The sequence below is a fragment of the Biomphalaria glabrata genome, chromosome 4, assembly GCF_947242115.1.
Source record: "Biomphalaria glabrata chromosome 4, xgBioGlab47.1, whole genome shotgun sequence".
Lineage (NCBI taxonomy): Eukaryota > Metazoa > Mollusca > Gastropoda > Planorbidae > Biomphalaria > Biomphalaria glabrata.
This window is the reverse complement of record NC_074714.1, coordinates 27074676-27099950: the sequence shown is the minus strand read 5'-3', so window position 1 is coordinate 27099950 and position 25275 is coordinate 27074676. Positions and strand designations below refer to the sequence as shown.

Here is a 25275-nt window from a genome sequence, read left to right as displayed (position 1 = left end):
TTAAAAAATGCCTGATGATTTCACAGAGCCCCCCCCCCTTACCCGATGAAAGCACTGACTTCTAGACGATGGAGAACAATGTTGATTGACTCACCTCTTACGATACTATGGAACAGATCGATACCAGTACGTACGAGCCGGAAAAAGCGAATACTTTATGTAAATTTTAGACTTTGATTTCCATTAATACTAGCTAGATATCATGCACACTTGAGTGTATTACAAGCATGTGTAATCGACAGTTGAATAAAATATGTCATCCCTATGTACACACGGATTCCACAGAACACACCAGTTTGGCACTAGATGGATGCTCATGGCATTACAGCGGCATTACAGCGGCCACAATCGATTCATTTTTCTTCCCAGCCAATGGCGTTCACGGCGTCTTGCATACATTGAAACGACCGTCCTAACTGGCAAGACTTCATTTTGTATAAGCAGCAGTTCCCTGTCGAGCATCACTTTACATTCAGACCAAAGTCCATAGAGAGGTCATATTTAGAGACATGGAACTGTAACCACATGTCAATGGTGTTTCATTCATCTAGCCCCAATGTTTGACCTAAATATATAATAATCTCTAACTATATATAACTCAAAGTCTTGATGACTGACTCATTCACTGAGTGACTGATTATCACTAACTCTCACACTTGAGGTGGACGATAAAAAAAATGCAGCCTGTTATAACCTTTCATTACATAGAACAACTTAGCCATTTTCAAGATAGAAATCACAGCGGTTAAATTTAGCAGAAAGATTTTTCAATCGAAATTTCGACCGATCATGGTTTTGGAAGCCGACATTTAAATGTCTGATGTACAAAACTATAATTCCTTCCACTTTAATCACTTATTAACACTTTTTTGTTGTGTAAATTTCTTTCGCTCCTTTTGTTTTAGCAGTCCCTGAAACTGAAATAGCCGCAATTAGTTTTGTTTCATCTATCTGTCCGTCCTTCAGTGCGCCTGTCCCGTTTAGATTACAAAAAGTAAAAAAGATATTGAGAATTTAACATCATGATATTTTAGATCTTTTTAACTTCTGATGCAATGGCTACTTTTTTCTTGTCTGAAAACGAAAAGTTCCAGATATAGAAATTTTAAGATTAAACGTGTTAAGTCATAAGAATTTTAGTCTAGATCTAGATTCTAATTCTAGATTTCTAGATCTAATCTAGATTCTAGATTTAGTTCTGGATCTTGATCTAAAGTCTATCCATGATTCTCTATTCATATTCAACATGAAGGCGATGCCACAGTGGTAAATTCTCCGCTATTACTATTATTATAATTATTATAGATCACACTCAACAAAGGAGTAGTAAATTAGTATTTATTTACAACATACCATGATTGACATATATAATATATAATACACAATCATAATATACTAGAAAGTATTAAATGTACCCAAATTAAATATTCAAGGGCGCTTAGACTAGATTCAATAATGTATTATCTTAGGGCTTAGGGGTATCATCAAACACCATACCTTTCCCAAAATATGCAATCCACACACAGAATAATATCTCCTTACTCTAAACAGAATAATCAAAAACAACCATCAACACACTACTCAGACCAGTTCAGCTCTCCAACTGATTAGACTGATCACTGGATACAATTATTACCCCCCTTGAAGACCCCGTGATAAAACAGATCACAACAGACAAATAATAAAATAAACAAACACACATACAATCTCATATCTTAAACACCCCTGCTCTTGACACTTCTACATTTTTTAGAAATATTGTTGTAAATTAGGAGTTCTTCTTCTTAGGAAAGCTTTGTTCTTAAAAATGTATTTTAATATTTTAATTGTTGTTTTATTTTTGTTGTTGAGGGTAGACATAAGGATAATAGTGTTCATGGATCAAAAGTCTATGTGGGAGAGCATTACGATGCGCAGGGTGCAAAAAGAAAAGGTTTCACCCAAGGTTTCGACCGAAAACCAAAATAGAACTTTCAAAATATTTCGATATTGAATTGAGATGCCAAACATTGCTGATTATGGTCAGAGAATGTATATATTATTTTTTTGGGAGGGGGAGCAGGGCGAAGCGGGGAATAGTGAAACTAGAATGTATCGTAGTGTAGGAAAGCCCCAGTTCCAAATAAAAGATGCTAGAAGTATGTCTCCGTGCAGAAAAAAAAAAGATGGGTGTTTGTGATTCCGGCTGAGAAACCAAAGTGATTGTATGTAGGGCTAGGGATGTGCGGGGGGCAGTGTGACAGACTTTTGTTTCCATGCTCTAGATGGTGTCCTTGCTATAGTGGACATGTCTTGTTGCCTTACCAACCATTACTGAAGTTATTTGTAAATATTTATTTCAATACAGAGGGGGAAAGGGAACAATGACCAAACCAAATATTGACCAAACCAAATATTGACTGAAACCACTAAGTGCAGTAACCTCAGTCAACGTCCTACTTCTAACCCCTATCAAATTCAACTAAAAAAGTCTAAGATAATAATTTAAAAAAATAGTTTCACTTGTGTTATGGTACGACGTGTTCTTCCAAGTCAATTTTGTGAGTAAGAACTGACGGCTTGACTAAGGAAACTGAGAGTTGATGGGTTTGTTCAGATTCTTGGAATTGGCTGAAAACATGGAAGTTGTTGCAATCTTTCCAGCCAAACGTCAAATCAAAAGGAAGTTTGATTAATCTGTGGAAACCGTCACACCTGGAAATGCTGAAGATGACTACAGGATAAATTGCTTCAACAGAACTGTGGACACTACAATTCAATCCTTGCAATCCGACATTTTGAACAGCTGAAATCAAAACCACAATTTATTTTGATTTCTTGTGATCTTTAAGAGCCTTTAGCGTGATGACATACGGCAGTCTCCAGCAAGCATTGACGTCATCAACAGACCAGTCAGCAGATATGTGTGGGCGAGAATTAGTAGTTGAAATGGAATCTTTATGACATATTCCACCGAATACCGTCAAGACCCCGGTAGAAATTTTAGCTTATGTCTACTAATGAAAGATAGACTGCTTTCCTAAATACTTTTTAACATTACCTGTAGTTGTGACATCTGGCGAAAGAAGCTTCTTACGTGTCAAACTAATGAAGAATTATTTGAGGTCAACAATTATTATCTTTATCTCTACCCAGACCTATAGGTCTATCATTGTAATCTTATAAAATATAATAGATTTGAGCATTCGCTTTAACCGGGATATTTTGTTCCGGGGGGGGGGGGCAGAGAATTTTTTTACCTTTTTTAAAATCTAGCTTTCATTTGATTATTAAGAACAAACTAATCACTCTCTAAGCTGTACAAAGGAGGACTTGTTTTTTTTTTTTTTTTTTTTTGTTAGTTTTAAAGAAGTCACATTTTATATTTGATTTTGTTCTTAGTTCGTTATTTTAAAAAGTAATATTCTGTACAACTTGTCACATGTTTATGTGTGTGTTTATGCTTAGGAATGTAACAAAAATCCCACCGTTTTTTAAATCTCCCACTAGTCAAGATATGTAGTGTCAAAGAAAGCCTGCTGTTTTCAACATATGGATATTTAGAAATGGATGTTGTTAGTTTCCGATGATAATCCTGGGATAGGTTAATTTGGCCATTTCATTGGTTTTAATGACAGGCGTAGATCTAATGGAAGACGTATAGCGCTGAAGATTTGTGGTTACTTCCCCTGTTACGATATTAGCACTAGTTGTCTTCTCTTCCGTTCCTTGTAGTTGTGAGCTGTTTACTTTCGGGTTGATGGAGGTTTGATAAACTGGATATTGTACCTGACAATACATAAAGAAATATAAAATTAAAAATTAATGTGTTAAAAATTTTAAACAATGATATAGTACGTAAAAACAAAACCAAAGTAGGCTACATATCTTTATTCATTAGTTTGATGTATTCATCCCGCAGATCTAGATGACATATTGCTCGTGTTGCTGAATTAATTACTATATTAATTTATGAATATTATATTTGAAATGATCTTCAATCGTAGAACTGACATGCGAAGTACGTACAACAAAAAAAGATAAACTAAAATGAATGTTATTGCTCATACAAAATTGAGTTGAAAAAAAAAGAGTATATATCACGTGACATTTCTTGACATGACTAAAACATGACTAAAACATGACTAAAACATGACTAAAACATGACTAAAACATGACTAAACTTGCTTACAGTAGCTGACTGATTGATGACTCCAGCAGACAGTAATATGACCAGGAGAAGTAGACAACAGGCAATGATTATTGCAATCACTAGAGCAACAATTAATAATCTTCTGTAGTTTCTATCCCGTTGAACTTTTTGACTTGTTTCCAAGTTTTTGGCTGGATCGCCTGTCTGTTGTTGAAATGATGATGGCCTATTTGTAGAAATTCCAGAGTTTGATGATTTCCCATAAAAATGTTGATCTACGTGTTTTGGTGTAGGCAAAGGTCTTCTGTTTGAGGCTACATTTGTAAGATCTACGTGTTTTGGTGTATGCAATGGTCTTCTTTCTGTGGCTATATTTCTAGGATCTGGCTCTGCAATGTTCCAGTAGCTGTCAGACGACAAAGATGTGTTTTCAGAAATGTTGGAATCTTTTTGTATCGATGAATACATAGTCAGATTAGAGTCTGATGAATTGAAACCCGTGCTGTCTGGGATATTCACATAGGTATGAAAGGTCATTTTCTTTGTCTGTTGATTGGATAACTGGACCCTGAGAGCTTCTTGGACCGCGCGATTGATATCGGTGGTATAACCATGAAACGCAGTCATCCGTTTAGTCTGAAAAATAAGAAACAAATACAATATATACCAAGAGGCCCGTACAAGACACTGGCCCCAAAACACCCAAATAGACAGAAAACTATATGGAGAACTCCCTGATTTGGAAACCACTGCGCAGTTCATCTCATATATTGGTCTAGTCATCTGAACGCTCCAACATAACAATGAGAACAAAGAAGAAGAAGACTATATACTCTCTCTCTCTCTCTCTTTCTTTCTCTCTCTCTCTCTGTCTTTCTCTTATTATTATTATGGCGTCACTAGGGTGCGGTTGGTGCAGGCCTAACCGGATGACATCATGAAGTGACAAAAGTAGAACAAAATTGCACTTTTGCTAAGGCAGAGAACTTGATAAACTGTTACTAGATACTCACTCACATACACACACACACACACACACCACTCACACACACACACACACACATACATACATACATACATACATACATACATACATACATACAGACAGACAGACAGACAGACAGACAGACAGATAGATAGATAGATAGATAGATAGATAGATAGATAGATAGATAGATAGATAGATAGATAGATAGATAGATAGATAGATAGATAGATAGATAGATTGATACATACATACATACATACATACATAGACACATAGATATGTATATGCGGTCGGCTTTTTAAAGCGAGGATTGGACTTAACAATCATCTTCGTGTCCATAGGAAATGAGAAATGAGCTCATGTTCTGTTGTCACAGATTAATAATAAATTACTGTAGACGTTACTAATTAATAATGATAATAACGAGACTGTCTTTATCAAGGTAGACATATATAACTCTCTTTTTATTTCCGTCCGATCCTTTGCTTTCGCACAAAACATAAACAACAAACAATGACGTAATATCATATAATATTAGCACATCCTTCCTTTTGAATCTATTATCACATCCTTCCTTTTAAAGTTCTTAAGACTTATATTTACAAGGAATTTTGACAACTCGACCACTTCTGGTTGTCTTGACCGGCACAACAAGTTCTCTAGATGTTGTTTTATAATTGTCTGTTTCGTTTGTTCTAACAGTTTGCTGTTCGTCGGTATCATAGTACCCAGAGATGTCTTCTTCGTAGCTCTTGTTTAAAAACCGTTGATTTCGTCTGTATGTTTTTCCATCATTTGTCTTTATGATGTAAGATCTGGGTGATGGATGTTTCTTAGTGACGACTGCTTTCTGCCATGTTTGTCCTAGACGAACTCTCACCTTCTCCCCGACAGAGTAATCTTTAGGTAGTCTTGCTTTTGCATCGTATTTCACTTTGCTTTTCATATTTCGTTCGTTGAGTAATGTCTCTGCATTTTCAGATACCGATGGTTTCAATAGTTTGGGATCAGTTGGAATGATGTCCCTGAGTCTTCTGCTCATCAGCAGTTGTGATGGCGAATAAAGCAGTCCGCTTATCGGAGTATTTCTATACTCGAGCATAGCGAGATATGGATCTTTCCCACTTTTGTATGCTTTGTTGAATATCTGCTTTACGATACCAACATACACCTCACTTTGTCCATTTGATTGAGGGTACCTGGGGCTTGATGTTGTTATCTTTTATTTCAGGGTATTTAGAGAAATAGTCCACAACTAGCAAATAGTCATTGTTTCGCCATTCAAACAAATCTGTCGCAACCTTTTTCCATGGTCTGTCTGGTACAGCATGAGGTAGCAATTTTTCCTTCACATTATTTCTTTTGAACGTTGCACATGTTGCGCATTTCATTATTGTCGAAAAAATATCTTTAGACAATCCTGGCCAAAACACACTCTGTTTTGCCTTCGATCTGGTTTTCTCAAGACCAAAATGACCTGTGTGCAACTTGTCGAGAATTTTATTTCTCATATTTGAAGGAATTATAATTCTATTCTCATAAACAATATTCCATTCTCTTCATGAATACTGTCTTTAAATGACCAATACACTTTCACTGTTTCATGAACTTGAGCTTTTATCTTTGGCCAACCTTCTCTGACATAATTAATTACAAGTTTCAATTTAGCATCAGATTCAGTTTTCCTTCTAATTTCAATAATCTTCTGATCACTTCCCAGAAACTGTGCTGTTGCGCTATGAATTCTCATAACCATGTCATCATTTGAATTTGATTGTTCTTGACCATTGATGTACGCACGCGATAACGTATCAGCTATTTGCATTTTTGAACCTGGAGTGTAAGTTACTGTTAATTGATATCTCAACAGTCTTAACATCATCAACTGAAGTCTTGGTGAAATTTTGTCTAAAGGCTTCGTCACAATAGTTTGCAAAGGTTTGTGATCTGATTGTACAGCCACAGTTCTTCCAAAAATATACGGGTGAAAATGTTCAGCTGCAAACACTATAGCTAACATTTCCTTTTCTATTTCTGCATATCTGCACTCTGTGTCTGTCCATGATCTTGACGTATACGCAACTGGTTTGTCTTCTTGCATTAAACATGCTCCCAACCCTTTAGAAGAAGCGTCACACTGAATAGTAACTGGTTTTTCAGGGTAAAACAATTGCAGAACTGGAGCTTCACTAAGTGTTTTCTTTATTAGTTGGAAAGCATTTTCTTGCTCTGCATTCCACTGCCATAATACATCTTTCTTTAGCAATTCACGCAATGGACTGGTAATTGTTGACATGTTTGGAATGAAACTTGACAGAAAGTTCAACATCCCTAGCAGTCTTTGAATTCCTGTTCGCTCTGTTGGTGCTGACATCTCCATTATTGCTTTGATTTTAGCTGGATCTGGACGAATACCATCTGCTCCAATTTGTCTTCCGAGATAATTAACACCAGAAAGCTTATATTGTATTTTATTCTTGTTGAACTTTACATTGTTCTTTCTAGCTCTCTCCAGAACCTTTTCAAAAATTTGATCATGTTCTTTTTCATCTTTTGCTGCAATCAGCATGTCATCTGACATGATATGTACACCTGGGATGTCTCGAATACTTGATAAGCACGTTTCTGTAATACTTCACTAGCTGAGGATATACCAAAAGGCATTCTCAAGAATCTGTATCTTCCAAACGGAGTATTAAATGTACATAAATAAGAGCTTGGTTCATCCAACTCCACTTGCCAATATGCATCCTTTTGATCAAGTATACTAAACACTTTTACTGCTCCCAGTGAACTATTGATTTGATCAAATGTTGGTATAGTGAAATGTTCTCTCATTATATATTTGTTCAGTTCTCGGGGATCTAAACACAACCTCAAAGAATTATCTTTCTTCTTTGCTATAACCAAGTTATGAACCCATTCTGTTGGTTCAGCCACTTCTGTGATCACTCCATCTTGTTGCATTTGTGTGAGTTTTCTTTTCAATTCTTCATAGAGTGATGGTGCAACTCTGCGCGCACATTGAATAACTGGTTTTGCATCTGACGTCAGTTTAACGTGATACTTAATTTTGTATGAACCGAGTCCTTCGAATACTTGCTTATATTTTTTCATCAACACTTGTGGAACTTCATTTTGTTGCTTGACATCGTGTACTTCGACATTTCTCTTTGCCTCAATTAGTTTTAAAGCAATTGATGTCTTCAGACCTAGTATAGGATTTATACTTTTCTTGATCACATACAGATCATCTTTAACTTCTACATCGCCGACTTTAAATGTGACCGATGCAACTCCCTTCAGTTCTAATGCTTCATCCCCTAATGCTCGTAGGGTAGTATTTGAATGCTTTAACTGAGTATCAGTTTTTAAAGTGTTCCACGTTGACTCTGATATGACATTAGCTTGTGCTCCTGTCATTCTTCATTTTGACAATTTTTCCCATAATATTGACATCAACCATCCAAACTTTGACATTGTTGTCAGTACCAATTGCCTCAAACCACAACTCATTTACTTGGCTTGACTGACTTTCATCTTCCAGTAAATCAACAGCCTTGAAGTGTTTCGAACGACATTTTACAGCGAAATGATTTCTCTTTTTACATTTTCGGCATGTCTGTCCGAATGCTGGGCAATTGTATTTTCCATGAGATCCACCACAAGATCTGCAATCTCTAATGAAACTTGTTACATGATTCTTTGCCATTTTTTCCTGTGAGGTTTTGACTGGCTTTCTATCTTCTGTCTTCTTTAATTTATTAGCAGCATCCACATGTAGTCCTTTCATATCTATCATTTGGTTCTGGGTATGCTCGTCAGCACGAATTATTCTTGCTGCTTTCTCTAAAGTTAAGTCTATATCTCTCAGAAGTCTCTCTCTCACTCGATCTGACTGTATGCCACATACTAATCGATCTCTGATGAGTTCATCTCGAAGGTTGTCAAACTCGCATTCTTTTGCCAAATTCTTTAAATCAGTATAATACTGTTCAAACGTTTCTCCGTCTTTCTGCTTTCTTGAGAAGAATTTAAATCTGTCATACACAGTGTTGGACTTAGGCAAAAAATTATTCTCAAACCTTTCAATTATTCAAAGGCGGTATTTTTAAGGGCAAATAAACGATTTTATTTGCATTACTGGCCTTGTTGTCTCATATTTGAATATTAAAACTAGTAAATATAACAGAAACTATATTTTTATCAATGTTTACCAATATTAAATTTAGTGACTTTTCTATTTATAATTGCATAGAACAACAATATTTGTATATGCATGTGAAAGAGATGAGCACGAAGTTCAATGTGAGACTTTGTCAAAGGCATTTCAACGTGATTCTTAAAGGGGGGGGTCTAATGTCTGGCGAGTAGGCCTACCATCGCTCTGTGAACATGTTTTACATGGTCCGCTACACGACGTCATTGACCATTAGGATGAACTTAAGACGATTGAGTCCTTTTTATAAAATGACATGCACAACTGCCTCAAATTTCTCTTACATTTGAGTTTCAGCCCGTCCCACTCTCACATTGTAGTATTAGGGAATATACAATAAAAAAGGGTTGTACCAGGTGGGTACCTTGTTGATGTCTAAGAGCTGAGCCGAAGGCTCTTCGAGCTCTAAGTTTGAAAAAAAACCTGTTTGGTCGTCCAGCCGAACAGTAAAAAAAAACAAACCTGTGGGAACACAGTTCTGTTTGAGAGGGACCCGAGTCAATGCCTATGTAAAACATTGCTGTTTCCAATGCCTTTGGCCCCGACGCATGCTTGGCTGCACATGGCCGAAGGCCGAGGGCACCGGGAGCCACCGTCATTTTCCTTCGTTGTACCAAGCTAGCTGTGTGGGAACCGCCATTGATGTAACGGTCCCTTTGAGGAACAGCGCATGGATGTGGGACGTGTTCGTGGGGACTTTTTTACAACCCCGCCCGTGTAAGAGGTTGACTCTCGTCTACCCGTGGGCATCCCCACGGGAGTTATGTTTCGCCATTCATTTAGCCTAGCTACCCCCTCAAGTAGCCGTTTCCACGCGGGCGCCACGATGAGGCAGAACAGCGTACCCGCGCCAGGTGGGTACCAGGTCCGGCCATCGGACAAACCAATACGTTTTCTTTTTGTATTTTAGTTAAGAAATTACAAAAATAAAAAAAAATGTCACTAATCTATATATATAATTCTCTTCTTCCCTCAAGAATTTAAACAAGAAGTAAAGGAAAGATCCCTCTGCGGATAGTCCACGAGAAAACAAGAGTAGTGTTCACACTACGGATGATTGACTGCGCGATGGACTGTCGTTTAAATGTATCAAACTCTGCCCGCTCCCATCCCCCTTTGTCCAGCGGGAGGTTGGACTAGGAACTAATCTAAGTAATCTACTATGGTGGGGCCCTATGTGAAACGGATTTCGCGGGGCCAAGTTTGAGTAGGGATGCGGATAATAAGTGAAATTTAAGAGTTTGTATTAGAAAATAAATTAGTCTATGCATTTTATTCATTCTTTACTACGTAGTACGTACAGAAATACTTTACGAGCCTTGCGTGTAGCAAAGTCATACAGTATATCATAATAATTCTGTTTCCTACATAGATCACGCTCAATAGCAAGAATTACCAAATATTTAAAATTATCTTTGAGAATTGTTGACCTCAAGTAATGAGCTGTAGATGTCAGGAGAATGCTGTATTTGCGTTTACGCATAGGGTTAGGGTTTACTGGGCGTTAGGGTTAGGGTTTACTGGGCGTTAGGGTCAGGGTTTTGAAAAAAATCGATTCCCCCAACTCCAAAGTTCTGGATTCGCTAGTCCACAGCATCCATGGGCGTGGCCAGCGGGGGGTTTTGGGGTTCAAGCTCCATCCCCACCCCGAAATGAAATCCCCCCTCCCTCCGCATTGGGGGACGGAATTTAGTGACTGATTTTTTGCTTTGATTCTTTTTATTTTACGTGAGATTTAACACTAAACCATCAGTTGCACCAGCGCAGCCAAGGGGGGGGGGAGTTGAGTTTTAAACCCCCTACAAGGGTGTTTTGCAGTCAAATCCCCCTCTTCTATAAAACAAAACAAGAAAAAAAAAAGAAAGCAAATGACAATTCCCAATTTCTAAGAGCATAGCTAAGGAAGATATGATTTTAAAACCCTTTCGGAATTTACGATAACTCCCCCCCCCCTCTTCAATATAAGACTATCCATACATCAGCCACCACATTCTATGAGCGTAGCCACGAGGGGTTTGTGTTTTAAAAAAAAACTCCAGCGGAGTTTAGAGATAAAAAAAACACCTCTTAAATATAAAAAAAAGCACATTACACACTCAAAAATCAATGAGCGTAGTCAAGAGGGATTTTGAGTTTAAACCCCCCTGTAGCGGGGTTTGAAGCTAAAAAAATGCTTCTTCAATATATAAAAAAAAGCATAATATATATATAAAAAAAGCAAATTGCACACTCGAAAATCTATGTGCGTAGCCAAGCCATGGGGGTTTTGAGTTTAAATACCCCCATACAGAGAGTTTTGAGGTTGAAAACCTCTCTCTTCAATTTTATTCTAAAGCAAACTACAGTCACCAAATTACTTTAAAATCCCCAAAAAATGATTTTGACGATAAAACTTCCCTTTTCGATATAAAATCTAAAGCAAACTACAGTCACCTAATTCTAAGAGCGTAGCCAAGAGAGGTTACACATTTCTACCAGTGGCTAGACTCCATTAATAAAGTGCAGTGAATAGTCATCGGCCGAAATTGAAAAATGTGGCTCAACAAACATGGCTAAGACGGATTTTAGGAGATAGTTATAGAGATCAGGTTTCAATCAAGGAAATCCTATGTCGTGCTAGAAATCAACCCCTTAGTAAGGTTGTGACAGAGCGTCGCATGGGGTTTGCGGGACTTATTCTCCAACAAAATGAATTACGCATTATAAGAGTTGCGATGACATGGAGGCCATTATAAAGAATGCGAAAACAGGGACATCCTATTACAACTTGGCGCCACACTTTCATGGAGGTCCTCAGAGCAAGTGGGAAGAGGCTTCAGACCTTGCCACTAATTGCCAGTGTGACAGATTTTTGTGGAAGCAGCTTGCCGTCCAATGCGCCAAACGACGCGGGAGGATCTACGTCAGTAAGAATAGCACGGAAGGTTTTTGAAATAAAACTTTTTAATAGCAGGATAATGCACTGTAGATACCTCAGAATATGCATTTTGTTGGCTTTTAATACCGGAAATAGTGCTTGATGGCAGTGGTGGGGAGTCTACAATTTTTCCACTAACTCCAGGAAGAACCTATTCTAGGGCACAATAAACGTCTTCCGAAAGAATGAGGGGTCAGAATGTTATAAAGATTAATTATGTACACACACACACACGTACGCACACATACACAGATATATTTTTTTGCCCGGAGGGGGAGACAAAAATTCCCCCTAACCTCCCCCCCCCATAAAAAAATCCTGGCTACGCCCATGATAGCATCTATGCTCTTTTGGCATAGAGTAGACTACGTTTGCTCGGACATGTAGAAGGAAGAGTTCCTTAAAACACCCTCAATGCTAAGCTTGCTGAGGGAGTCAGACTCAAGAGATTCCCAAGGCTAACCCACAGAGATGTCTGCAAGCGAGATCTGAGGACTGCAGGCATTAAAGAAAGCATTTGTCAGCAAATTATGCAAGATCGGACAACATGGAGATAGTCTGCGTAAACTGGTATGAACCTCGCCGAGAGCAAAATGAATGAACCGGTCATTGCAATAAGAATGAGAAAGAAAGCTGCCCTATTAGATAGCCTTAAAACAGAAGCATCGACATGCACGAACTGTGACAAACTTTGACGGACTCAATAAGAAGTAAAACTATTGATTCATCAAGGCGCATCAAGCATGATGTGCATTCATTGTCTTTAGTAACAGAAGAAGACATTTTACGGATGGCAATTTTGTCGTGGATAAGATGTGTCTACTTGTAGCGTGATCGTAAAATAATAATAAATAAGTAATAAAGTAATAAATGCAGTTTTGGATCTACGGCAGTAGGACACCCATGGTCTTACTCTACACAAACTAAAAAAAAAAAACAAAAAAAAAAACACTTTTTTTTCTCAAAAATTGTAACTTTTTTTATCAAAGCTTATTTGAACTAACACTGTCTTGCTGATAAAAAATTTGTACACATTATTTCTCTGACACCAAATCTCGGATCAAGCTAAAATTTTGCAGTTATTTCTTTTATCTGACAACATAAGAATCAATTTAAAAAAAAAACAGTTAACTAGCTATTGATAATTAATTATTTTGCTTGATATCTCGAACAAAGAAAAAAATATTACTTGACTGAAGTGGTGGTATAAACTGAATTAGTCTCCTTAATAGGTCACCTCTTTTTTAAAGTCGCAACAAACAATTCTTAAGTATAAAATCTTCTATAGTCATAAGCACCTCACCAGCAGTGTGGTTAGTATGTCGGCTTTAGGAAGCGTGCGCCATGAGTTCAAATTCAGGTCGTTCACCTTTTTTTTCATAAATACATTTAAAAAGCGATCACTCAGGTAGCTCGTTCTTACTCTCTCCCCTTCCCCTTTTCGCTAAAAGCATGAAATCGCGCTAAACAAAACAATTGGTAAAAAATAATCGCACAGATTTATAGTTAGTCTAGATCTATTACAAATTTAATTGCATGACTGATCCAAATTAATGGATACAATGACAATTCATATAAGCTTTTCTTTTTTTATATAACGTGTTTTTTTATATTTTTCTTATTAAAGTAGTAAACTTAGAAAAAAATTAAAAGAACTCTATTTCTGTCTTCTAAAATATGACTTCCCATTAAATATTGGTAAGAATAATAAAATTTGGCTTTGTATTAAAGCTTTCGGAAAAGTGTAGGGGCTTCCACAAAAATTCTTCCCAGGAGCCTCCACATAATTAAATCCGGCACTGAATAGAACGTTGTATTTAAAATCCGCAAAATGGGATTGCATTATTTCTAAACTTTGAAAACTAAAGATAATTACTTTTCTAATACAGAAAAGAGCGATTTTTCAAGATTCAGGACGAATTGCGCCGAATTCTCTTACAGCTGTGGTGAGCAAATTACAGTATGCGGGCTACAAGTGTCCGAAGTGTGTATGAGGCCCGCGGAAACTTACAGAAATCGGGTGTGCACACAGATTATATCTATAACAAATACAAATATATTAAAATAAATAATTGTAAATATCTACAGAAATGACTGAAATGTCTGCTTCTTATCACTTCTGGTGAAGAGGCTAAAGAAACATTGTCTCAACATGTCATTCTAAAAAGTTTTAAATAAACGAAGATTACTCTTCGCAATATTTCGAAACATTCAGTCCAAGAACTGTGTTGAAAATGTTGGTTAGCTTGGAACAATATAGCAAGTGTAACAACAGATGAAGTCCGTGCTTTGACTGAGAAAAGCAGGTTGTTGTTTTTTAATTACACATTAATGAACATTATTCCAACCATAAACTCTATACAGGAAAGTTTGCACAAAGCTGCTTTGGATCTAAGATATGTTGTGTTGCAACATAATCCAAAAGATATTTTTTATAGCTTGATCATTCAAAAATGTGCAGAAAATTACATTTGTCTTCATAATCTTTTGGCGCCCATCTGACGCCCCATGCTTGATACACCCCATGCTCCTTCATTTTGTTTAATTTGTTATTCGAAAGTGATTTCTATAAGGCTCATTTCAAGGCATCTTATTTAAATCGTCACTATATTTATATAAATGTGTTCATATAATCAAAATTATATACATATTTATAATAGATTTTTAACCGAGAAACGCTAAGTAGGCCTACATATAGATTATAGAAGATTGTCAAAGTTCCAATAGTGGTTCACCCAGCGGGGAATAGTTTAATGAGAAACAAAACCATGTCTACCTTTCTATAAATCTTAAATTGATATTTTATCTGTAAAAATTAACGCAATAAAATAAATGAATACCTTTAGTTGAAGGCCTGTACATTTCAAACAATGGTATGTATTTTGTTTATAAAGACCTTGTTCTGAAACACGCTACGACATGGCGGCATAGGAAAGTAAATCTATAAGGAGGAAAACTTCTGCCCAATAGAACATAACATAGTGGGACTAGAACAGCCAAGCCCTAACTCAAGATAAGAACTTATTCCTTCGTCTTCCTGCCAATGGTGTTCATGTAATACTTTATCACTAGGCCTTATCAAGACACACGATAATATTGAACTGTTATCTTGGCATGTGTTTGTTCAGATCATGCAACACATTATAAATTCAGTGGAGATCTATATTGTCCGTAGTCTCATTGGAGACATTAGGCGCTACAATTTCATTCAAGAAGACATTTACGAACTACAATTACCGTTGCGACTTCTATGTGCCATTACATTTGTGACTGATACGAATTTAATTGTTTAGCGTTAAACAAAAAGGATTTTGACATTAGATTGTTACATAAAAGACTATTTTTATTTACTTTCATATGCGGGCCATAACAGGGAAAATACGCAATTACTTGTGTGTGGTCTGTCTGTTGGTCAGTATATCAGTTTAGATCTCAAAAACTAACTTAAATTTGATGTCCTAAAGTTCAAACATGAACTGCCTAGGTGAAAAGTAAGGGTGGAGAGAAAAAAGATATTTAAGGCCTGATTTTTGTAATGTTAGAACATAAACTAGTAAAGTTAGAGCCTATGCTAGTAAAGGCAGAACTTTGTTGTAGAGAGAACTTGTAGTTAGAACTTGAAGTGAGAGCTTGTAGTAGCCTACATATAATAGTTGTATAAAGTTTTGTATAATAAATATTTATTGTACTACTACAGCGTATACTTGTCCTTGAATAGAAATAATTAACAGTTAAAAAAGAACTTGCATCTTAACAATTGTCAACTTTCATTCTAGTCTCCTAGGACAGTAAGAAACTGGTGACGATAACAATATATACAAACTGATTTTATCTACAAACTGAAGTCAAACCTTGATCTCAAGAAAACAATTCTTTTTCGAGACAATGTCTTGCTACAGAGAAAGAAAACTTCTTTTCACAGAAACTCCAACAAGAAAAAAGAGAAGAGAGTCGATTAGCAAGTGAAGACGCCAGAAAGAGAGAAAATGATGACAGAGAAAGAGAAGATGATGACAGAAAGAGAGAAGATGATGACAGATAGAGAGAAAATGATGACAGAGAGAGAGAAGATGATGACAGAGAGAGAGAAGGTGATGAAAGAAAGAGAGAAGATGATGACAGAGAGAGAGATAATGAAGACAGAGGGAGACAAGATGATGACAGAGGGAGAGAAGATGATGACAGGAAGAGAGAAGATGATGACAGAAAGAGAGAAGATGGTGACAGAGAGAGAGAGAGAAGATGATGACAGAGGGAGAGAAAATGATGACAGAGGGAGAGAAGATGATGACAGAGAGAGAGAAGATGATGACACAGAGAGAGAAGATGATGACAGATAGAGAGAAGATGACAGAGGGAGAAGAATTTAATACTGAAAACTAAACATAATGGTGATGATCCATATGAAGCTTTACTGGAACTCAGAAATACACCTCGGCAATGTACTGGATTTAGCCCAGCTGAAATGTGTCTCAAAAGAAGTCCTCGGACATTGATTCCCAGCACTTCAAAGTGTTTAAGTGAACATGTTGTAGCTGAGAGGAAAGAGAATTACAAACGACAGGTAAAAAGACAATATGATTAGCAAGCTCGGGATTTACCAAAACTCCATCTAGGGCAAACTATTTATTACCAAAACCCAGGTCAAACAGGATGGTATCCGGGAATAATCAGGGAACAACCATCTCCAAGATCTTATAAGATCAAGGGAGATAATGGAGGATTCTACATACGCAACAGATATCATATTAGGCCAAGGAAAACTGTTTTGAAAGACACTGATGTCTATGATGGGAATGTCTTGGATGATGATGATGATAAGGAGAGGCCAGATTTTTCTGGTAACTGTTCTCAACATGCAGCACAGTCTGGAGTAGTTTCTCATGTACCAGACAATAATTGTGATAGAAATATGCCAGCAAGAACTAGCACTCGAGAAACAAATAGACCTGTGTGGCATAGGGATTATGATATGTACTAAGAATTTTTATGACAATATTAATATGCATATTAATGTGTCACACTCTCAATTGAACTTTATTTTATTTTAAGTTGTTACAATATTTATAAAATAAGATGAGTTATATTAATGTTTGTTATTTTAATTGCAAATATTTCTGATATGTATTTTGTTAGCTATAGAAAAGGAAGGATGTTGATGTGTGTTTTATATAGGTTGCACCAATCGGTGTTTGGGAGTAACATCCCTTGTAACTGTTGTTGTCAACCAATATGGCGTTAGATTAAACAGCTGATTTCATGTCTTATAAGTTATATCCAGAGTCTTGTTATCATTCGTTCATAATAATCAACAATGTTACCCGGATGACTTTTACGGTTACCTCTTCCTAGGGTTAAGACTATATTTTTTGATTGGCTAAGTCTATACTAATGAGCCCGCCAATATTTATTCTGTTTTTGAAGGTGATTTATTCAATTTATTGGATTTATTATCATTTATAAGCCATGTTGTCTGATTCCATACAAATAAAAAATTAATAGGTGTCCGAATTAAATTATGATTTTCTTACCAAAATTGATTTCGGACAGCCAGTTTTGGACATCAATAAAAATGATCTTATATTAAGTTATATTATATTTGTTCGTTTGTTGTTGTTTTTTTAATAGAGAAAAATGGGCAAATGTTTGGAGTGAGCTTGGTACATTGAATGAAGTTAAATGCCTAGATCTAGACCTACTAGATAGATCTAGATTTATATAGAGAGAATATAGAGGATTCAGTTAGGCAAGAATGGCTATCCTTACCTGTACTATACTACAAAAGATCATCTGACATCTCTATTAGAAATTTATTAAATTAATAAAAAAAACACAAACATTCAACACACATCTAATCAAACAAACAATTCAAACATAAAATAAGTCTAAAAGTCGGTATAGAAGTCACTATCCCAGTGACCTAATTTGGTAGAATGTGTTCATATTTTTACATTTTGTGTTCGTATTTATGCATAATTCCAAAACATCTTAATGATTTAATGTGAGAGGTTTTGCCTGGGGATCTTAAAAATTAGTTAATGCTATTAAAGAATTAAAATCTGAGTTTATTGAGGCCTAAATATAGAGACTGTCCAAAATAAATAATGGTGTCCGGAATCAAATAACGTGGGTCAAATTTGTCAGAATTAAATGAAAACACACTGCCTCTTTGACCTTAAATATAATAACAAATATATGTTAGGGGTACAAATATAAGTAGGCATCCTTATTCTCCTTAAACTAAAGAAGATTTTGATACTTCATTTTCTTTGTCAAACCATTGTCAAATAATGGCTGTCAAAGTCAAAACTTTCAAATTTGGGCCTATAGGTGGCAGAATAGCATAAACTACTCTAATACTATACTATATTCAATATTGACTGTAATACTATAATAGATCGTTAGATTCTTATTTATTTCATTTAAGCTTAGCTTTTTATTTCTTTTCATTTATTTTATTTTGTGCTGGTTAGTGTTACTAGTGTAGTACGTTTTTGTTTCTTTTTTTAAAGTAATGTCTGTTCTGTATTATTATAAGATATAGATAAAATAATAAATAATAATTACATGTAAAGTAGCTTGTAATTTTGAATGAAAATAACGTAGTCCTAGTTGGAAATAAAAAGAGAGAGATTTATTTTAAACTTTCTCCATTTATTAAAAAGAAAGTTTTATTAATTTTTTTATACACAAAGAAGTTAAGTTTAGAATGTTATATATTTTTTCGTTTACAGCTGTTAAATTTAATTACACTTAAAAAAAGAGAATGAATTTTCCCTACACACAATTTATGAGTGCTAAATTTTATTATTTTTTAGCTTTTCAATGGACATCCAGCAAAAGAATCCATAATGTATGAATGGCTAAAATTAATATGCAAACAAGGCAGAGCCACAAAACCAACATCGAGTAAAGGCATCCAGCCGAATCAAAGGTATTTATTTCGATATTTCATAAAAATGGAAAAAATATTATGGTATATAGTGGCCAAGTGTTGAGTGAAGTGCTGTCCACCCTAGTTAACCATCGGCCATAGAAATAGATGCCCTTTACAACATCTGCCTTATTAGATTCCAAAGTCTGAAAGGGGTAATTTACTTTTATTTACAATGCAATAGTTGATACTAATGATATAGTAGCCAGTTCCCCCTCCCCCCTTTCTCCTCCCATCTCTCAAATCAAAATAATAACAGAGTGATGAAAAAAAAAATATGTATAATATTGTCATATTTTTTTTTGTAGGTCATGGAAACATAATTGTGGTGCAGTGAGACGTGCAGTGCAGTGATTCAGATGTTACTGGCTACCAGTTTGTCATCACAAAGGCAATATTGTCACATGAAAATCACCCCACAGATCATTTGGTAAGTTATTAAAAAGCATATTTACTCCTAACAATTATCTCTCATGAATTTTCAACTGTCAATATCGATTTCCAATAGCTATATATATACAATTTATTATTTTCAGACTGCACTTGTGTATCCTGAAAATAGGAGAATAAAGCCTGATGAAACTGTGGATCTGATGGTTGGCACCAAAATACCACAGTCAGAATTGAGACAAATCATCTTGCAGAAACAGAATAAATGTGTTCTTGGGAAGGATATGGAAAACTACAGGAGAAAACTGAAAGACCCCTGCACTGACAGTGAAGGAGTAGAGAAAATTCTAAACAGTATAAAGGTTGGTGGTGGAATGGTGAAATGTGGTGTGACACCATAAAATGAATTTTTGATTTGGCATACATGACCAAGGAAATGATAGGTTCACATAAAGCCAACAAAACCATATTGATAATAGATTGCACTTATAAAGTCAATGAGTATTTATTTCCATTGTTGAATGTTATGTGTATTGATGTCTGTGGTAATGGTGTACCTGTGTTGCATGCTTTTGTAAGGAATGAGAGTGTTGAAATTTTGTCTGAATGTTTGAGTGTATTACATGATGTGCTATCAAACAATGTTTTCCTCAATCTTTAATTCGACTATGTTCATTTCACACAATGACAGCGGTAAAAAAGTATTTAAACACAAATGTCTCAAAGGAATTATCCAATAAAATGTTTGATCTATTTAAAGAACAATCTTATACATTGAGTGAAGAAGCATTTGAGTTGTTAAAAGTTGACATCATTTCAGCATGTCCCAGTGTTGAAAGCTACTTTCAAAATAATTGGTGGTCAATTTTTGACATGTGGGCAGCATGTAGAAATACAGATGTTGCATCTCTACATATCACAACTACAAATCATGTAGAATCTTATCATTCAAGGATAAAAAAGCACCTAGATAGCCACACAACACTCTCAGCATGTGTAACTAAGCTACTTCTGTTTGATTCAGATCTATCTAAAATAAAATCAGCACAACACCACATTCACAAAATAACTAAACATTATTCAACACTACCAGACACACATTTGCTTACTTTGTACAAGAATATATTAACACCTTGGAGCAGAGTTAGTGGGCCATCAAATTTCTTTATTTAAAAGATGTAACTACAACATAGTTCAAAATTATGCTGACACATCATTTTTTTTCTATTTCTAGTACTGACACATCATTTTTTTTCTATTTCTAATACTAGTAATTCTAATGATACCAATTCATATGTGGTTAGCATGGATTCTTGCATTTGTATTTTCTTCACTAAATTTTTATTGCCTTGCAGACATATTCTTTCTTTGAGACATAAACTTTCTTTAGAAATGGTTTTTCTTCCTGCTGGGTGCCATTTCCAAAATAAATCATTTAGGGATGAAGAATTTGATGACATATCATCTATCTCAACTAATGTAATTTATCCAACCATTAGTGCAAAGACAGCAGAAGGGCAATTTAAAATTGTTAAGGACCTGACAAATGAACTAAACCGTCTGTATCAGAATATGGGGGAACAACATTTTTTAGTAAAGCTTGAACAGTTAAAGACATTTATTTATCATATCAGGGCCAATAAGGAATTTGTTATTACTAATGTGTCTGAGGCCTTAGCTGAAACAAATATTAGTTTGAATGGTGGGTGTGTTGATGCAGAGTTTGTTCCGATTGCCTCAACTTCTCAGGCCTTGGCTGAAACAGATATTAGTTTGAATGATGAGTGTGTTGGTGAAGAGTTTGTTCCAATTAATCGTGCTCAACCCTTTGTCTTTCATAATAGTGAAAACAATCTGTCTGGTAGTGATATTGTTGACTCATCTAAAGTTACAACTGATACATTTAGTAATGTAATGTTGAAAAAAGTAAAAACTAAAGGAAGACCTAATAATAAACAACACCTCACAATGAAAAAAAGACTAGGTTTCCCTTACAGCTTGGTTAGTAAAAAACTTAAAATTGTTAGCAGTACTGAAAAAGAAGTGGTAGGTTATGTAAAATGTTCCAGTGCAAATGACGTGAATGTTTTTGTTGATAACCATGTTGGAATAGGAATAAATTAAAACTGTAGATAACACCAACAAAAGCTGAATTCCTAGATGTACATTAACTATCAGAACTGCCTTATTAATGGCTCCTACTAGGCTATCACAAAACTCCAGTCCCCTGTCAACAATAACAAAACTTCAAGCGCAGTCACTCTGTCTCAACCAATGGGCCAGAGAAATAATAGTAAAATAATAAATAAACATAGAATTCTTTAAGTCTTACAACCAAGGTTCTATGACATACCGTTTACAATATTATATACAAACATAATCACCACACCACCCTCCCCCAAATTATATTTTTTTCTCTGCCTTGTTTTGATAGCTCCTCTTTTTTATTATAGCCATCCTCAATGCACTAAACTTTATAATGAAGATGGGAGAGAAAACATTGAAAACACATGTCAAAAATATCAAGAAGCAGTATATAGGCCTATAAAAAAATATGTCGAATTGAGTGCTTAAAGTCAAAGCAAAGTAAAAAAATATATTTAATTGGAGATGATTTGACCAGGAATGAAATGAAAACAAAATCAGTGAATTAATATATTTTATTTATTTTATAGCTATTACAAATATTCAGCTCAAAGATTTAACAAAAATATGACCTAACAATTCTATAATAAAAAATAACCTATAAAGTATACATTGTTCCTTTAATTACATTAGGGAAAAAAATAATAGTTTAATAAATTGTAAAGATTTATCAATATCAAACCAATTCTATTTTATAGCTATTTTCTATTATCTTCTTTAAAATCAATCACTTAAAAAAAAAACATTTAACTGAATAGGATTTGACCTAAACACAGTCAACTGGGAATAAGGTTTTGACCTAATTTGACCCTGTTGACTGTGAATAGGGTTTTGACCTTATTTGACCCATCCATCCGGTTGGGAATAGGGTTGAAGCCTATTCACAACTGGTTGGGAATAGGGTCCGCCTTTTACAAATATATACTGAAAATTATCTTTGTCAACATATTGGTAACATAATCTTCGTTACATTTATGAATTGTTTTAGAAGTGGTGTATTTTTTATAAAAAAAAATTGCTTGCATAATTAATTTTAAAAACAAAACCGTTGCTTTTAGAAAATAAAAAGTAGCCGTTGCACCTAAACTTTGCGAGACACAATGCATGGGGAAATAATATATATTTCATTTCTCTTCTAGTTTTTGAGATCTGAGTGTGACAGACGGACATCCTAGACAAACCTGATTGCGGCTTTTCTCTTTATGGGGGCCTCTAAAAAATATTGAAACTGATTTGTCTACCGCAAGGCACAAATGTTTCAACAGTTGTTCAAGCTCATTTCTATTTTTCTGAAATAGATTTTGTAAAAGTGGTAGGCCCTACAAGATCTTCGTCTATTTTAAAGGATCTTTCAAACGCATGATAAAAGACGTATAACAGCTGTACAACGGTGAAACATTTGTTGAATTGTGAAAGTTGAGGTCAAGCCTTTAGAAGAACAACTCAACAAACATTTGTTAATCTGTGAAAGTTGAGGTCAGGCCTTTAGAAGAACAACTCAACAAACAAGAGTTTATTTCTGGTGTACATAATAAAGTATTTAAATAGAATCATGTCAAATAATAATAAATTATAATAATGCAAATTAAGTTTTGTAGTTTGTTTATTTTTGTGAGATGAAACAAAATCTTACTCTATACATTTGTTAAAAAATGGATGAAATAAGAAACTATAGTATTTGGTCAAAACTGTTTTAAAGTGTATATTTATGTTGTCCATATCTAGGGTGAATATTTACAAAAATAATAATTTGCTTTTTTCAAATCAAAATAGTTAATGTTTTCCACTGAGATAAGATGTGAAAAATATGAGATAAAAAGCATGATTATGATGAGAAGCAAAGATTGATGTTAAGTACACAAGATTTTTATAAAAAGCAAAATTTGATGCAAAGTACATAATCTTAATGAATGAGAATATAGATTGATGTAAAGTACATGATCTTAAAGAACAGCGAAGATTGATTTAAAGTACATTTTTTTAATGAATAGCAAATATCATTAAATAAACATTATTTTTTTTGTCAATGAGTCTCGCTTGAAAAAAAAATCCAGTTTGCTAAGTCTTGTTTGATCAGCATAACAATCAACTGCCTTAACTTTGTCTGATGGAGATGTAGTGTAGGTAGATATGAATTCAAATAAATGTGTTTATGTATATTAATGTTAAATTTGAATGTCTATAAATTGCTGAAGGAAAATGATTGATGCAGAATGGAAAATGTGTCTAAGAAATAAGTAACACTCATACAAGAAATCAATCCAATTCATACAAGAAATCAATCTAATCAAATAATAAATTAATAATACTAAGGCTTGTCTTCGAGTCCAAAGATTAGTGAGGAATGCAGTATTTCAAATAAGATATTCATAAATAGAGTTACAAAACTGACCTGATAAACAGGCCAAGTGAACATTTAGTATAGGCACATTTTCCAGGAACACATTTATCTCCCTTTAATTCACTTTGGATTTGTTCAACCACTGAGATTTGACATGAATGAACGCTTCAATATCTTTAGCATTGTCTGTTTTCTGCATTCGTTTCTTAACGAAACTTTCTGGGGGCGTTAGGTAACGCCCTGGTACATGATACCAAGCTGAATGATGGTATATATTTTTAGTGACTGGTCTTGGACAGGGTGGTTGACCCAGCAAACTAGACAGGTCACTGTGAGGACCTGCTATAGAGTTAGTGTTGCTCAGCGTAATATCATGGCATCCTTGTAGACTACAATGAAAGTAATGGCTGCCTGAACTTGAACATGTTCTGCTACTTTGACCACTCCACAGGTTGCGCGTGGTGATAGTCTTGCTCCCAGCCATCTGGGAGCCTCCATATCTTTGAAAAAGTTTTCTTGGTGCATCAGCTGATCTTATTCTTACACTTTTCTTGTCATTTTTTATTCTATATGTCTCAGCAGTTGTTATATCCTTTGCTACCATTTCATCATCAGTCTCAGTGTCCTGTAACAAGTTGACTGTAATCAGTTGTCTCTTCCTAGAACTAGTAGCTAAGTCATCCTCCAGGAAGTCCATCTTGACACTTGATGCTCTTTCTGGCAGCAAACAATTGCTAGTCTCATTTAGTCTGTCAGCACGCTTGATGTAACTAGAAAGAGCCACTGGAGATGGTCTAAAGGAGGCAGCTAATAATGTTTTTTTACTGCTAGACTTTCCAGTGGCATGTTTTTGTTTGCTAGATAAAAGTGCTTGCCTGTTGCCTGACTGTAGCTTATGTCTACCTGGAATCCAGGCATGGCTTGGTATATTCCACTTCAATGCTCCCTGAATATGTGAGCCAGCAATCAATTGGAAAATATCCACACTGGGCAGTTTCCAATGAGGAGGTCTGTTGTGATGAAACAGGGAGTAGCCAAGGTCATATTCACCACTGGCTACATTCAAAAATCTTTCTTTTGGCTTTTTAAATGTGACATCCAAATCTTTGTCACCTAAACAGAATTTAGTTTTAAGCATTAAAAATTAAGAAACATAATTATATTAAATTCATATTACTTCTAATAGAAGATTCATATATATATATATAT

General features: G+C 35.2%; 2 protein-coding genes and 1 long non-coding RNA gene across 20 annotated transcripts in view; 1 reads left to right on the top strand and 2 right to left on the bottom strand.

The window, feature by feature from the left end:
• LOC106066002 (synapsin-like) overlaps positions 1-15268 on the bottom strand; it is a 102782-nt gene extending 87514 nt beyond the window's left edge. For 2 of the 6 annotated variants that reach the window (XM_056026509.1, XM_056026515.1), the window contains exon 1: positions 95-408. The gene's annotated coding sequence lies outside the window, so the exon portion shown is untranslated. Of the gene's footprint in view, positions 1-94; positions 411-1497; positions 3769-4171; positions 4769-15096 lie in introns of those variants that run through there. The other 4 variants (XM_056026510.1, XM_056026512.1, XM_056026511.1 and 1 more) reach the window with 4 other exon arrangements.
• A 1331-nt stretch (positions 15269-16599) lies between these two features.
• Positions 16600-22728, top strand: LOC129925676 (uncharacterized). Its single transcript, XR_008777370.1, has 4 exons — positions 16600-17680; positions 19075-19190; positions 19499-19620; positions 19727-22728. It is a non-coding gene; the product is annotated as an uncharacterized LOC129925676 (long non-coding RNA).
• LOC106068067 (putative tetratricopeptide repeat protein 41) overlaps positions 22223-25275 on the bottom strand; it is a 67650-nt gene continuing 64597 nt past the window's right edge. For all 13 annotated transcript variants that reach the window (XM_056025627.1, XM_056025630.1, XM_056025626.1 and 10 more), the window contains one exon: positions 22223-25179. In XM_056025627.1, coding sequence (XP_055881602.1) covers positions 24182-25179 — 998 coding nt within the window. In that variant the 3' untranslated portion in view covers positions 22223-24181. The remainder of the gene's footprint in view (positions 25180-25275) is intronic.